At 45.3% G+C, this 13,676-nt stretch overlaps 1 protein-coding gene across 1 annotated transcript in view; it reads right to left on the minus strand.

Moving 5' to 3' along the window:
* The window catches only part of Alk (ALK receptor tyrosine kinase), a 790,272-nt gene that overhangs the window by 18,677 nt on the left and 757,919 nt on the right, over positions 1-13,676 (minus strand). Inside the window, exons 20-25 of the mRNA XM_008846481.1 lie at positions 12,277-12,463; positions 11,178-11,268; positions 10,994-11,058; positions 9,106-9,235; positions 5,848-5,945; positions 212-304 (exon numbers count right to left, since the gene is read on the minus strand). Of these exons, the coding sequence (XP_008844703.1) occupies positions 212-304; positions 5,848-5,945; positions 9,106-9,235; positions 10,994-11,058; positions 11,178-11,268; positions 12,277-12,463 (664 nt within the window). The remainder of the gene's footprint in view (positions 1-211; positions 305-5,847; positions 5,946-9,105; positions 9,236-10,993; positions 11,059-11,177; positions 11,269-12,276; positions 12,464-13,676) is intronic.

Raw genomic sequence — 13,676 nt, forward strand, 5'->3', positions numbered from 1 at the left:
CCAGAGAGACAAGCTAAGGAGAAACCTGGTGTCAAGTATTGCTGAGAATTAGACTCTCAGGTCTGGCACTAATTAAAGGTTCCTATCTATTGAAAGAACTCACTGATATTCCATGTGGAACGTTGACAAGGTACCAGATGATGTAAGGTACAAGCAGTCACAGGCTTCTATTTGAAGGGATGGGATGGCAGAGGCATGCCCGTCTGCTCACCTGTAGATGTCTCGAGCCATCCCAAAGTCCCCAATCTTTGCTATTCTTCCAGTTCCAGCACAAGTCAAAAGGCAGTTTCTAGCAGCAATGTCCCTGGGGAGAAAAAAAACCCAAGAAAATATATTTCTTAATTTTATTCACAAAATGTCTAATAGCCATTCCCAGGGTCTTTACCTTCAACAAGGTTCAAACGGTTCCCTCATCTGCCCGTATTTCCTTTGCTATCTTATGTTTCTCTGTGAAAGAAAGAGTGATGCCAACTCCTGGCCTCCTGGGAAATGGGAAAGGATCAGGGGAACTGATTGACACCGCTTACGGAGACAAGAGAAATGAAATCAATGGTACCACAAACTACAATTTACTGGTCTTTTACTGTGTGCTAGGCATTGTTCGAGGTGATTTAAATCTAATCCTTACTACAGTCATGTAAGACACAGGACACTCTAATGATCTTCACTTTGTTTAATCCAAAAGCAGAAAATGCAGGGGCATAAGAAATGCTATCTGGCTTTAGGCCGTCACTATATATAGACTACAGGTTAGTGTTTTGCCAGTAGTTTGAAAAAATGTTTTAGAACAGCATGACTTCCATGATACCCAATTCAAGTAGGTTAAGATATTCTGAAATATGCCTGGTTTTTATATTTGAATAGGATACCTAGGATTTTATCTAGAGCCTTTGCTAACCTATGCAGCTAAAGAGTCACTTCTTTCAAATTATGAACTTGGCTCTCTGCTTCTGGGCTCCAGATGGCTCATTTTCCTGCAGCATGCCTCTGAGGCACCATTGCTGGCCTTCCAAGACTTGTCCACTTGACACCAGACTACTTTCCTATTGACATGATGTGGGAAGTGAGGCCACAGCAGAAAGTCTGGAATGGGGCTCTAATCATATTAAAGTCCCATGCAGAAAAATCAAGAAGTACCTTAGGGTGCACAGATGGTGTTTTCATATTTTCAACCAGCTTCATGAAAGTTCTTATCCTTGATTGAGGAAGAATTTGGAGAATAAACAACTGGCTAAGACGGTATTTAAAAGTTAGGAAGCTTGGGGCTGGTTCAATGGTTAAAGCACTTGCTGGGGTGTGGTGGCCACCTGTAATTCTAGTCTTGGAAAACAGAGACAGAGAATCCCAGACTAGCCATATCAGTGAGCTCTGGGTTTGATAAAGGGACCTTGCCTCAGTGAATAAAGTAGAAGAGTGATGGAGGATGATTCACAACACCCACATATATGAGCCCCCACACATGCAAAACATGCATACACCCATAACACACACACACACACACACACACACACACACACAAATGGAAAAGGAAAACAGGAAGCTGAGGAAAGTGTACATGCCTGTACTCTCAGCACTTGAGAGGTCAAGGCAGGAAGGTCTAACTTTGAGGCTAGCTTTGGCTATATAGCAGGTTCTTGGTCAGCTTGGGCTACATAGTGAAACCCTGTCACAAAAAATAAAATAAAGAATACTGAATTTAAACATATAGGACTCAAATTGGGGATCATGGCTTAAGATACCAGAAAAAATGGTGTGGGGTTGAGATGAATTCTGTTAATGTTATTAACCCAATCCATAAGATTCAAGTGGAATTTTGAGGGACAGGATCCACAAAATGTCCAAATAAATCTTTAAATAAATAAAAAAAAAGCAGGGCCTGGTGAGATGGCTCAATGGTTAAGCACACTTGCTGTTCTTCCAGAAGACCCAGGTTCAGTTTCCAGCACCCACACGATGATTAACAGCCATCCTTATCTCTAGGTTCATGGGATCCAGTGTCTTCTTCTGGCTTCCATAGGCATCACATGACAGGGTGTACTTACATACATGTAGGCAAAACACTCATACACATAAAATAAAAATAATAAAATAAAAAAATTTAAAAAATATTTTAAAAAATCAAAAGCAGTTTTCCATTAATTCTGAAGTGATCTTGTGAAATAAATCAAGAAAAATGTTCATGACTCCAAAAGGCCTTTACACTGATGCATGAGGTAATTGTTTAAAAAGCCATCTTGAATTTAGTGATAAGGAAGTAATGTAAGATCATAGAACATACCAAGAACTGGGAGAATGGCATACGATTCTTGAAATTTTAGTAAATTGTATCCAAATGCAACAGATTTAATGAAAACAAGAAAAGTGGGTGCACTTGGCTCTGGTGAGGGAGTTCTGATGGGAACTAGATGGTGTGTGCTATGGTGGTACTATAAAGGGTGGGTGGGGGGTGATAAGTGAGGAAGAGGTAGAAGGGGAGGGACAGGGAGAGGGACAGGAGAGGGGGAGGGAGACGGAGAGGAGAGGACAGGAGAGGGATCTGGAGCATTTTTCCTGTGCAGGAAATCCATAACTAGTTGGAGGGAAGAGGAGAGACAGCCTGGAATAAAGGATGAAAGCAAAGGAAACCTAAAATTGGATTGAAGGGTATCAGAAATCATCGTGAGCAAAGGAAGAAAGACACTGGAAGAGGACAAAAACAGGGAGAACGATGGAAGACCGAGAACCTTCCAAGCCCATGGCAAAGGAAAGGAGAAGGAAGGAGTCACATTGGGCCCTTCCAATGGATGGAGTGGGAAGCTCCAGGAGCTCCAGAGGGAGAGGGAGAGGGAGAGGGAGAGAGGGAGAGGAGAGGGAGGAGCGGGAATTCTGCTGCTGAGGAGCATTCAAAAGGCCTCTGAGCTAGTTCACCAAGCTATCATTTACCAAATTAGAATAGGAACAAATCATTAAAGAGTTTTGCAAAGAACGTAATAATATATTTGACTTCAGATTTCAGATGGAGCTGAAAGTTGTGAAAGGTGCTTTCCTAATGACCAAGTGATCCCAGAAGAGAATCTTTGATGGAAGTGGATGGTTTCTACCAGAAGTTTCCTTTCACTTACAACAGGTCATGCAAATCTATTTTTTTATTTGATTTTTGACAATTTAATTTCTTTAAAACGATAAAGAGAGGGACTGGAGAGATGACTTGCTCAGTAAGGAGCTTGCCACACAATCATGAGGATCTGAGTTTGGATCTCCCAGTACCCATGCTAAAAACCAGGCAGAGTGGCTTGCATTTGTAACCCCAGCACTGGGGATGCAGAGACAGGCAGATCCCTGGAGCACCTTGGCCAGTTGGCCTAGTTGAATCCATGTGCTCCAGGCTCAGGGAGGGACTCTGTCTCAAAAAGTGAGGTGGAGAGTGATTAAGGAAGACACCTGATATTGACCTCTGGCCTCCACACGCATGTGCGCACACTAGCACCTGCAGGCACATATACACTCACACAAACACACATTCATTTTATTCATTTTTATTTTTATTTTATGTATATGAGTGTATTGCCTGCATGTGAGTAAGTGCACCACTGTCATGCAGTGCCGGTGGAGGACAGAAGAGGGCGTTGGATCCCCTGGAACTGGAGTTACAGATGGTTGTTAGTCACTATGTGGGTGCTGGGATGCAAACTCAGGTCTTCTGCAAGTACAACCAGTGCTCTTAACTGTAGAGCCATCTGTCCAGCCCCACAAACACATATTCATATACATATACACACAGGTAAAAAGGACAGCAGACTATTATTTTGGAATCTAATTCTGACCTTCAGTAATTATTTTTAGATCTGGACATGGTAGGAATCTTAAGAGAATGTGATCCTGTTATCTCTTACATATCCATGTAAGAAGCAGATTAAAGAATTTCAGAAAAGATGGAAATGATCTCTCAGCCCGAGACTATCTGCTATGGTGCTGAAGGTGGGTAGAGATGCTAACACAGAAGCCATCTCCATGAGAGGCAAAGGAAGTCATCTGGAGTCACCAAGGTGACACACAGATTGCTTTCAGATGAATCCAGACTTAAAGGTCATGGGCAAAATGTAGGAAAGTGACTCTAACCAAGGATGACTTCCAAAAGGAGCATAAATTTGCCTCAAATCAGAAACAATAGAGCCCAGAGTTAAGGTTTCTGGAAAGTTCTGGGCATAATGAAAAGGACAGGATAGGACTAAGGCAACTTTTGAAGCTGACTGTGGTTTTGGATGACACAGAGGACTGGTTCTCACTGCTCTTTGGCTTTTATTATTTCTATCAAGCAGACTGACCTGAAAATTGGAAAGGCTTAGAATGAAGGGGAAGGACCCATGATCAAAGCAACAGGTTGAGAGTGAAGAGGGCAAGTGGTTTAAGAGTGGCCACTTCCCCAACTTTGGAGTGATTTTGGGCTCCAGGCCACGTCTGCTTCCTGACTTCTGGTTTCCTCATTTCAGCAGGGAGAAAGCAGGACTTGCACACAGTCACATACTTCTCTTCGAAAATGAGCAACTCCCATTTTCTACTTTGTGTTTTACACTTTCTAATGATGATGAACACACCTTCAAAAAGGTTTGAGGGTTGGAGAGATGACTCAGCGGTTAAGAGCACTGGATGCTTTTGCAGAGGACCTGGGTTCAGTTTCCAGCACCCACATGGCAGCTAATGATCATCTGTAACTCCAGTTTCAGGGGACCCAACACCATCTTCTAATTTCTGAGGGCATTGCATGACATAGGTGTACTCACATACATGCAGGCAATGCATTCATACACATAAAATAAAAATATTATATAAATTATTTTTTTAAATATTTTATTTATTATTTTAATTTTATATGTATGAGTATATTGACATAGGTAAGTGCACCCATGTCGTGCAATGCCCGCGGAGAACAGAAGAGGCTGTCGGATCCCCTGGAACTGGAGTTACAGACAGTTATTAGCTGCCATATGGGTACTAGGATTAATGCCCTCTTCTGACCTCCACGGCATTGCACGACATGGGTGCACTCACATACATGCAGGCAATGCACTTGTACACAAAAGATAAAAATAAATTAAATATTTTTAAAAAATTTAAAAAAAGATAAGAACTTAAATGTTTGAAGACTTGGGATAATAAATAATTATGAGTTCACAAGGCTGTTATTTACTGAATTAGAAGCAAATCATTAAGGAGAGCTTGGCAAAAATCCCTAATAATATATTTGATTTTTCAGATTTCAGATGATACTGTCATTAGCATCTGCAAAGGAAGAAACATGTGATCCATGGTGCTTATGAGCATTAAGTGTGGGTATGATGCCTCAGTCCAAACGGCATTTAAATAAAGGTTCATACACAGCAGAAGAAATGCCACACAGAAACCAAGAAAATAGCTAGAATTATGCTTCACTTTAGAGTATTTCAGGAAAAAATAATTATCTAGCAAACATTTCACGTCCCACAATTTGTGAGGAAGTAATGAAGAAAGAGTCCTTTGAGTACCTATTGTGTGAAGATATGAACTCCTTTAGCATATCCATAAAGACCCCAGTTTCTATGTTGGGGAAGCCTAAGGTGGTACAGAGCTTGAATGTTCAAGATACAAGCATGAGGCCCATGGGAGGTCCAAAGTCACTCACTGGACTCCAGTCCCAGCACAGAGATTTTATGATGCCCACTTCACACATGGGCAGGGTATGCCTTGAAAGACAGGTTCCCTCTCAAAGACACCAAAGATGACCTATCCAAACACCTGCAGAGAGACCTATTCTCTTAAAGGGGAGATCTGGCCCCTGAGGCATTGCAGGGAAGTGTGCAGAAGGCTAGGAGCTCAAGGCTACTGGCTTACCGGTGGATGAAGTGGTTTTCCTCAAGGTACTGACAGCCGCAGGCAATGTCCCGAGCCACGTGCAGAAGATCCAGCATGGCCAGTGAGGAGGGCTGGTTCTGTAGAGGAAGTCAGCTGTTGAGGCTCTTGTGGGAGAAGGGAAGATGGGAAACCGGCTTCTATTTGTGAGGAGGCTGAACCCAGTCATGCTGCCCTATAAGGGGTCTCGTCCCTTTAAAATCAATTGCTTTGCCCCAACCCAAGCTTAGAAATCCACCTTTCTGGGCAGGCACAACTTTGTAGATTTGAAAGTATTCAGGTGATTCTAAGGCACAGAGAGACTTGGGATGCCCAGGACATACATGAGGAGAAATCTTTCTCTTTAATGTACTCTGCACATTCTTCTGGCCCAACCTTCATAAACATGTGCACACTCCAACTTGATAAGCAAGCCTGGGAGGAAACCAACAGAGAATAACTAATGTTTTTGAAATCCTCTCTTGAAATGTCTTAAATGTATTTTATTTACTTATCGTCTTTTTCCATTTTCAAGTGTGTGTGCATGTGCATGTCTGTGTTTAAGAATTATTCATTTATTTTATGTATATGTGTGTGTGCTTGAGTGTATGTATGTGCAATATATGTGGAAGCCAGAAGAGGGCATTAGATCCTCTGGGATTAGAGTTACAGGCAACAGTTGTGAGCTGTCATGTAGGTACTGGGAAACTAACCCCAGTCCTCTGCAAGAGCAGAGAGTGCTCTTAACTGCTGAGCCATCTCTCCAGACTCTGTGTGTGTATGGTTTAAGTGTATGTATGCATGTTTGCATGGTGGGGGGGGGTGTACAGTGTGCATGAGTGTTTGTGTGTGGGTACACACTCCTCTTCCACCTTATTCATTGAGGCAGGGTCTCTCAAACAAACCTAGAGCTTACCGATACAGCTAGTCTTGCTGTCCAGCTCACTCTGGGGATTCCCTGTCTCAGCCTTCCTGGGCAGGTACTACAGGTGGGTTGCCACACTCTCAATATCTACATGGGGTGTGGGTATCTAAACTCAGGTTCTCATACTTTCTCAGCAAATGCTTTAACTGCTGAGCCATCTCCCCAGCCCTTAAAATGTTCTTAAAAATTAAAATTAAGTTTCTTTAGGAAGGTCTGAACCTAAAATGAATTTATAAAAGTCTTTGGAAGATGCCAGAGCAATGTTCTTTACAAACTCTCTTTCATGTCAAAGGATATACTATACCATTTGTGGACACATCCCTTCCTGGTCTCTTGGATAGTGCCATGAAGGTGACATCTCTTCCCATTCTAAATACCCCAGCTGTGCAGCAGGGTGTCACCAGCCAGGGTCTTATTCACTTCGTTGTGTTGTCCTGTGTTTATTTTACCATGCCCTCAAATAAACTTCGAAGTCTCCAAGACCTGGTTTCTGGACACAGAGACCATCAAGCAACCTCTGGGTCTCAGGGTTATTCAAGAAAATGAATCCAGAGGAATTCAGGTCTGGAAGTCATCAGGCTCCAGAATCTGGAGGCCCAGCTCTACCCACTCACTCTCTACCGTTCTTGTTTCTCCATCTCCGAATCCTGGGCTATCTCCCTGCTTATTCGAGATGCTTTGTATTAGGCCCTCTGTCCACCAGAAATCGCATCCCATTCTCACAATCAACCAATTCATTGGGTTAAGTTGCATTTTGTGACCCTGAGAATCAGGGTGGAAGCCCAAAAAATTCCCCAACTCCCCAAGAAGCTGCTTCCCAAACACATCAGCATGGGTGGCTCTGGAGGGCTGTGTTCCGGTACGTGAAGCCATCCCCCTGGCCAGAATCGCAGAAGAACAGCTCACCTGGGAAGGGCTGAGGCACACCAGTGAGCAGGGTGACTGGGGTACAACCTTGGTATGAATTTATGGAGATGTGGGTATGTGGTTGACAAGGAGAACCAGACAAAGTTAATTCTGGACCAAGAGTCAAAAGAGTCGGTTTGATGGGTAGGATGGTCGGCAAGGAGGAGCTCTCTGGAGAGCAGCCCCCAGGCAGTGCCTGTTGTTGAGGTTAGAATGGGCAGTGGGCTCCCACACTGACCTTCATGTGGGTAGTGTTGTGGGGGTGGGAGGTAGTGGAGGTATCAAGGATTTGTCTCCTGGCTGGTGTGCCTGGTTCTCTGGGACAGTGGCCAAATAATTTTTCATTCTCACAGGAGAGGCTACCTTGGCTTTTAGGAGCTGGAAAAACCCTTCTCTTCATGCCTCCCGTTCCTGTTCCTGCTCCAATGTCCTTGGACTTTCCAAGTGATGGGTTCTCAGACATCCTTTCCAGGGAGTTCTCTTTCCTCTTCATGCATGTTCTCTCCCCTAGCCTCAAAAATGCCAATGGGAAAGAAAGCCAAAGCTGCATCTCTTCAGAAAGGGTGATGCCTAGGAGCAACATGGTGAGCTCTTGGCTTTCTGTGGCTGTGTGTCGTTCTTTCTCTGCTTCCCTCTGGCAGGGCAGGTGGCTACTCATCTTATCCTGCTGGTCTGCTGTGGTGACTCCTTGAGAAAGTCCAGGTCCTTACCTGGGCCTGCTCTGCTCCTGTTCCTAGTGACTGAGGCCTCCTGAAGGCCCTGCAGGGACAGGCACTAAACTCTGGGTGGCTGAATGGGCAGTGTTTTGTCATTTCAAGTCACGTCTGAGGTGCTCTAGCCTGACCCTCACCTGTGCAGATGCTAAGGTTAAAGAAGGTGACTGCTCTATGTCACGTGCTGCCTGATGGCTATGCAGGGGCTGGAGACTGGGTTTCATGGGTCCAACTTTGAGATTTTTCTCACGCTCTCTTCCCTCATTGACAGCACCACCAGGACACACACCATCCCCATAAATATTCCAGTATGTTCTTTTCATAGAAAACCACAAAGTCGGGATGTTATGTATTATTATACTTGTTTGAGAGAAGAGGACAGTGGGTTTGGAATGAGTGGATGGAAGGTAAGTTAGTGACATGGTTAGCATGTAAATTCCCCTCTGAGTTTGCCTTGAGTTTGGTGGTCCAGAGGTATCAGGCTATAAAAAGAAGTCAGATTACAGAATCTATTGTTCAAGTCTTGCTTGAGCTCCTTGGGGATTGTGCTCCCTATCTTCTGTTCACTCTATCCTGGCCATTCCCCTAATATCCAACCCCTAGGACTGGCTCTTGGGATCCCACTGAGTATGCTGCTTCCCAGGCAGCCCACTCCTGCTCCTCCCACTCCTTGCTCTTTTACTGGCATGACCACTGGTGGGAAGACTGGTCACTCACAGGGCGAGGGCGTGTCTCTCGGAGGAAGGACTTGAGGTCTCCACCTGCCATGAGCTCCAGCAGAATGAAGCGGGGCAGGGCTTGCAGACTCACTCCGATGCAGCGCACTATGTTCTGGTGGTTGAATTTGCTGCAGGGCAGAGGGTGTAACAAAATTTAACTGAGCTGGGTCTGGGACCATTTAAGTAGGGGAAGCAGGACACAAAGTCGTGGTTTCAGGAACCACACTGTGAAGCTGTCTTTTGCAGATATCAACAACAGGTGAACTTTCCTGGGAAGCAGGTGGGTAGATGGGGGCAGCCCTGGCAGGAGTTGAATTAACAGGAAAGAATTATATTGGAGTGGGAGGACCTTGGAGTGACATTGCGTGTGTGTGTGTGTGTGTGTGTGTGTGTGTGTGTGTGTGTGTGTGTTTGGCAGGGGCAGAAGAGAGTCTTTCTCAGCATTCCTGCTTGAATGTGTGCTTGAGTTTTCTGAGGAAAGTCTCAGGCAAAGCTTGAAGGACTGGCTTCTCAAAGTGATGGCATGAGACCTGCCAGGTGACAAGGTGTGAAAGAGAATCAAGAAGGGAGATGGCTTCACTGGTCTCTGTGGTCTCCTGGGGTGTCCACATCTCCAGGGACTGAGTTGGGAAAAGAGACATTGAGATTTGGGTATTCTTGACATTTTCAGATACACGGAGCGGGGCTAGAAAACTCCACATGGAGAAAGACACACACACACACACACACACACACACACACACACACACACACACACACACCCAGTACAAGTTGAGAGATTGGTGATTATATATAAAATATAATGGTTCATTATTACCTGGTAGTGATACTCCATAATTAGGCTCTCCTATGTAATCTTACCCTTTTTAGGTTTTATTCAATAATCATGTATTCCATGCATAATCAGAAAATAAATGTTAATTTTAAAGCAAAGTGATGCCCTGGCTGTGCATTTTCCTGGCGTCCCAGAGCCCATAAACGTATCACTCACACAGCTCTGGCCTTATTCTCCCATTTCTACTAAGAGGACACCTCAAGTCACCTCCATAGGTCGGGATGTCTGGGGTGTCACATGCCTCCTTCAAGTCCAGAAGTCAACTGCCTGGCTCCTCCCTCAGGGGACTGGCTATCAAAAGCAGCGGCCCTGAGAAGCATTGTCACTGAAGTTCCCAGCTCAATCTGTGCCACCAGTTGCAGGGTGCAGATCAACTGAGAGTCAGCCCTGCCACTGAAGATGTAGGGTAGGGTGGTCTGCTGTCTTCATCATGCCAGGGATACCCTTCCTTTATGTGTGGGATAGGCAAAGGACCTCAGTTCTGGAAGAGTCATTTCAGGGGAGATTATACCTTTGAAGATGCTCTATTCCTTTACTTTTTAAAAATTTATTACTTTTATTTTATGTGTATGAGTGTATTGTCTGCATGTGTGTAAGTGCACTTGTGTCGTGTCATGCAATGCCTGACGAGATCAGAAGAGGGCACTGGATTCCATGGAACTGCAATTATGGACAGTTGTTAGCCTCCATGTGGGTGCTGGGAACCGAACCAAGGTCATCTGTAAGAGCAGCCAGTGCTCTTAATTACTGAACCATCTCTCTAGTCCCCAAGCATGTTCTATTTCTTAAGTGAGAAACAAGAACCAATAAATGACACTGGGATGCCCGTTGCAGGCTGAGGGCTATCAATTCGATTATTAAGCCATACAGATAATGTCTGAAATAATCTTTGGGGGTTGTTAAGACTCCACTCCAGGGAGTCTTATCCTGGGAAGGGGGCAGGACATACTAGGAAAAACAAACACCATCTCCCCTGAGACCTCTATCAGGTAGAAATATCTCCACATTCTTCCCAGGGTGGGGAGGCAGGCTGAAGTCTTTGTGGCTTTACCTGATGATCAGGGCTTCCATGAGGAAATCCAGCTCGTCCTGTTCTGAACACACTTCTGGCAGCGTCTGGGCACAGAAGGGAGGGTGGGAAGGAGGAGAAGGAGGAGGCAGCTGTGAGCTGTATAGCTGTGAGCTATACAGAGACCTTAGGTCAAGGTCAGGCTCAAGGTGGAGCCACCTCTTACCTTTACAGCCACTTGTAGGGGGCTTGGGTCATTGGGCGTTCCAGACACCTGGCCTTCATACACTTCTCCAAATGCGCCATGGCCCAGGCCCCTGTACCAAGGAGAAGACAAGTCATAGTTAAGTGGATGACAGGCAGCTGGGGTCCCTGAGACCAGGGACACATTTAGTGCTCACATACAAGAGGCAAAGCTGATGCACATTCAGGAGTTACACCTTCAATTTGCCTTTGCTATGCCATCCTGGGCTTCTCTCTGATGAGAACAGCTCTCACACTTTGTTTGAGTGTGTTTTCATGTACTGAAAATTAATCCTGACTATGAGGTATTAAGAGGGTGGGAACTGTTGTGTTGGGTAGTGATTAGGATTAGACAGTCATTATCATAGAGCTCCCATGACTGGATCCTGGTGGCTTCGTAAGAAGAGGGAGCATTAGAGATAGATACATTGATGTTCTATGCCTCTTGTTAGGTGGTGCCTAGCTCTGCCTTTGCCATCCAGAAGGTCATCACCAGGTATAGCTCTTAGGCCTTGGATCATAACTGTGAGCACTAACAAACCTCTTTTCTTTATAACTCACCTAGCTTGCGGTTGTGTGTTACTGCAAAAAGAAAACAGCCCACACAATTCTAACGAGGGATTTATGATTATGGTCAAATATTTATTCATTTGATGAATATTTAGTGAGTCTCTGATGTCTGCTAGGGACCGAGATAAGGGGTGACCCCTTTTGGGGGGAGGGTGATATTCCTGTGGATAGGGACAGATCATTGGCAGATGCTGTGGAGTGTTGTAGTTGACAGGAAATGGCAGAGGGAGTTCTGGATCCTCAGAGGAGGGGCATGCAGAGGCCAGGAGGTGGGGCCAGGAATCATTCATGAGAGGATTTTGAGCCCTTTCGTTCTTTACATCTCCTCTTGAATAAGTTGCACGAATATATCAGGCTCTGAAATAAGCAGACACCCCCATGTGGCTCTGAACACTAAGCCTTGTTTTCCTGGCAGGCTGGAGGTGTGCTGCAGGGATGGTGGTTCTGGCCCCTTGTGGCTACAGATGTGCACAGTACTGGGAAACCATCCAGGCCCAGTGCAGGACACTGACCGGATGAGGGTGATGTTTTTCCGTGGCACCTCCTTCAGGTCACTGATGGATGAAGTCTTGCCGGCAAAGCAGTAGTTGGGGTTGTAGTCCGTCATGATGGTCGAGGTGCGCAGCTTGCTCAGCTTGTACTCAGGGCTCTGCAGTTCCATCTGCATGGCTTGCAGCTCCTGGTGTTTCCGGCGGTACACTGCAGACAGGCAGGGGTCTGCTGAGACAGGGCCTGGACCAGGTGGCCTTCTGTTGAAGCCCAGCACAGGCCACTTCCTCCAGAAGCCTCCCCGATTTCCATCTCCTTCCTTGAACTCTAAACCTTTCCATCTTAGTAATGCTAACAACATGATGATGCACACAACAGCAGGTTTTTACCCAAAACATATAAAGCAAATGTAAAGCTTAAAGCTGCATAAAAGAAAGAGATTTTAGTGTACAATTCATTCAGGGGTGGCTTCCTTGTTTCATTTCTGTTGCTGTGACAAAATAGCCTGACAAAAGTAATTTAGAGAAGAAAGGGCTTACTTTAGTTCACAATTCCAGGTTACAGTTCACCACTGTGGGAACGTCAAGGCAGAGAAAAATCTGGAACAGTGTAGTCAAACCCACAGTCAAGAGCACAGAGAGGTGAATGCACACATGCCTATGCCCAGCTCACTTTCTTTCTTTCTATACAGTCCAGGACCCAAACCCAGTGAATGGTACTGCCCACTTTTAGCCTGGGTCATCCCACATGAATTAACGTGATTACAAAATCTGCACAGGCATGCCCATAGGCCAACCTGATTTAGACAGCTCCTCATTGAATCTCTTTTCCCAGATGACTGTAGATTTTGTAAGTTGACAATTCAAACTAACTATCACACGTAGACATGTCAGTCTGGGCCTGCAGGAAGCTGACTCGAGGTGGGATTAGAACACCGGGATTTTATTAAGGGAGATACTTATAGAAGGAATGGAGACAGAGCCAGGAAAGGCTGAGACCCATCAGACATGAAGGAGAGGTAGGGGAAGGTTGGTTAGGAGCACCTTGCAGGCCATGCACTGGAAGGATGTTTTGCTAATGCTCTTGGGTATTCTGAGACCAGAGGTTCCTCAGGTCTTCTAGGAATGGGTCTGCCTCAGTGTGTCTGCAGTGCTCAGTCATGGGTCGGGCTGCCCTGAGGCAAACAGAGCAGTGGACTCAAGGGAGCTGAGGAGGTCTTGGTCAGATGTGCTTGCTATAGCTGGAGAAATGCCTCGCCACATGATTGGAGAATAGCCACACAGTGACAAGACCCCTAAGCTGCTGTCCAGAACTTGAGCTCTCATTCCACTGATCTCTTTGGATTTCTTTCTCTGAACAGTAATTCCTTCTCTGCTTCCTTAAACTAAGCCCTTACCACCCCTGAAGAATGGAACTCTCTCTC

The sequence above is a fragment of the Nannospalax galili genome, unplaced genomic scaffold (assembly GCF_000622305.1).
Source record: "Nannospalax galili isolate Female #2095 unplaced genomic scaffold, S.galili_v1.0 scaffold683, whole genome shotgun sequence".
Classification (NCBI taxonomy): domain Eukaryota; kingdom Metazoa; phylum Chordata; class Mammalia; order Rodentia; family Spalacidae; genus Nannospalax; species Nannospalax galili.